At 52.5% G+C, this 1,844-nt stretch overlaps 1 protein-coding gene across 1 annotated transcript in view; it reads left to right on the forward strand.

Moving 5' to 3' along the window:
- The first annotated feature begins 1,522 nt into the window (after positions 1-1,522).
- LOC119357899 overlaps positions 1,523-1,844 on the forward strand; it is a 3,753-nt gene continuing 3,431 nt past the window's right edge. Inside the window, exon 1 of the mRNA XM_037624681.1 lies at positions 1,523-1,839. Coding sequence (XP_037480578.1) covers positions 1,651-1,839 — 189 coding nt within the window. The 5' untranslated portion in view covers positions 1,523-1,650. The remainder of the gene's footprint in view (positions 1,840-1,844) is intronic.

The raw sequence follows: 1,844 nt of genomic DNA on the forward strand, positions 1-1,844 counted from the left end.
ATGTGCAACTTTATCTGTTGCCCTGGCCAACTGCCTAGCAGATTCTGTGCAACTACTTCTATTGCCCCTGCCAACTACTTCCAATGACCGTGTCCAACTGAAAACAACTATATGTGCAAGTAGAACTACTATAGATGCCAACAAAAAATGATCGTCGTGTGTGCAACTTTCCAATGACCGTGTCCAACTGAAAACAACTATGTGTGCAACTAGAACTACTATAGATGCCAACCAAAAATAATCCTTGTGTGTGCAACTTTTCAATGATTGTGTCCAACTGAAAACAACTATGTGTGCAACTGGAACTACTATAGATGCCAACAAAAAATGATCACCGTGTATGTAACTTCCGAATGACCGTATCTAACCGAGAACAATTATGTGCGTAATATCTAGAAGTACTATAGATGCCAACAAAAAATGATCGCTGTGTGTGCAACTTTCCAATGATCGTATCCAACTGAGAACAAATATGTGTGCAATTAAATTAAAACTACTATAGATGCCAACAAAAATGATCACCATATGTGCAACTTTCCAATAATCATATCCAACGAAAAACAACTATGTGTGCAACTAAAACTACTATAGATGCCAACTAAAACTACCCTGTAAATACTTGTTCTGGATCTGCAAGTGGCGAAGGTGCCGTTTCAGGATGCAGAGGCTTCTGATCTGGGTACTGCAACACTTTGTAGTTGTACGCAGTCTGAGCAGAAATGTTGGCAGAGATTCTCTATCTTCCCATGCTGCGACCTGTAATTACTAGATGCAGTGGACGAGGACTCCAGCACGTCCCTGCAGCAACGAACCAACACATCCATCTATTCATTCCCGGCAAGGAAACATGAAAAATTGATGGATTTGTTGGGGGCAAATCATCGCATCAGGCCAGGGAAGAAGAGAGAGAAAGAGAGCAAAAGGAGTGGATGAGGAGAAGATACGACCTTCTTGGGGCACTAGGCATGTCATCGGGGCACAGATCGAAGCAGCCGTGTGGTAAGTCACTGGGAACCACGTCGCCTGGCGAGCGGAAGCACAAGCCCATGGAGGGCCGCGTGCCGTGGCGACGACAACCGCCGGTTGGTCTACATCTGCTGGATCTCGCCGTCACCGGGATCCGGGGAGGAGAGGAACTCCCAGCCTCACGTCGTTGGCTGCTGGCTGCTACTCGGGGCGGGCCATCCATGGCGACGCAGCGCAGGCGCCGATGCTCCCTGCTGCTCGGGGGCAGGTGGATGGAGAAGGGGAACGACGGGGGAAGATGGGCGTGGCTGAAGAGGAGAAGGTGGAGGAGGAGAGATTGGACGTCTGTCGTGTATCGCGGTGCTCGCGACTGCCTCGCCGACCAGGTAACACCTGGCGTTGCGGGCCGCGCGATCTGAGTCGATCGAGCGGCGAGCGTTCGGCCGCTCGTTCTGTCTATTTAGTGGCCGGCCGCTTTTTAGATTTCAGGAAAAACTAAATAACACGGAATGAAAAGCCGCAGAGAAAAAAGAAATGAAAGTTTTAACGGCTCATCGGCCTTCCACGAAAATAGGAGTACTCCGGCTGCAGACGCAAACCCAAACCAAGCGAAAAATATCCACTGAATCTCTCTCGCTGCTCGCGGCCGCGGCGACCGGACTAAGGAAGGAATCGAAGGCGACGATGGCGTGCCGAGCCCTCGCGCTCCGCACCCTGCTGCTCCCCGACCCCCTCCACCACCTCAGCCTCCGCGCCGCCGCGTCGGCCCCGGCGGCGCCGTTTCCTTGTCGCCGCCGCCGCCGCAACCTCCGCTGCTGCTCCAGCTCCAGTGGGGGCGGGCCCGGGGAGCAGGGACAGCCGCCGCAGGAGGCCGTGCT

The sequence above is a fragment of the Triticum dicoccoides genome, chromosome 2A, assembly GCF_002162155.2.
Source record: "Triticum dicoccoides isolate Atlit2015 ecotype Zavitan chromosome 2A, WEW_v2.0, whole genome shotgun sequence".
Classification (NCBI taxonomy): domain Eukaryota; kingdom Viridiplantae; phylum Streptophyta; class Magnoliopsida; order Poales; family Poaceae; genus Triticum; species Triticum dicoccoides.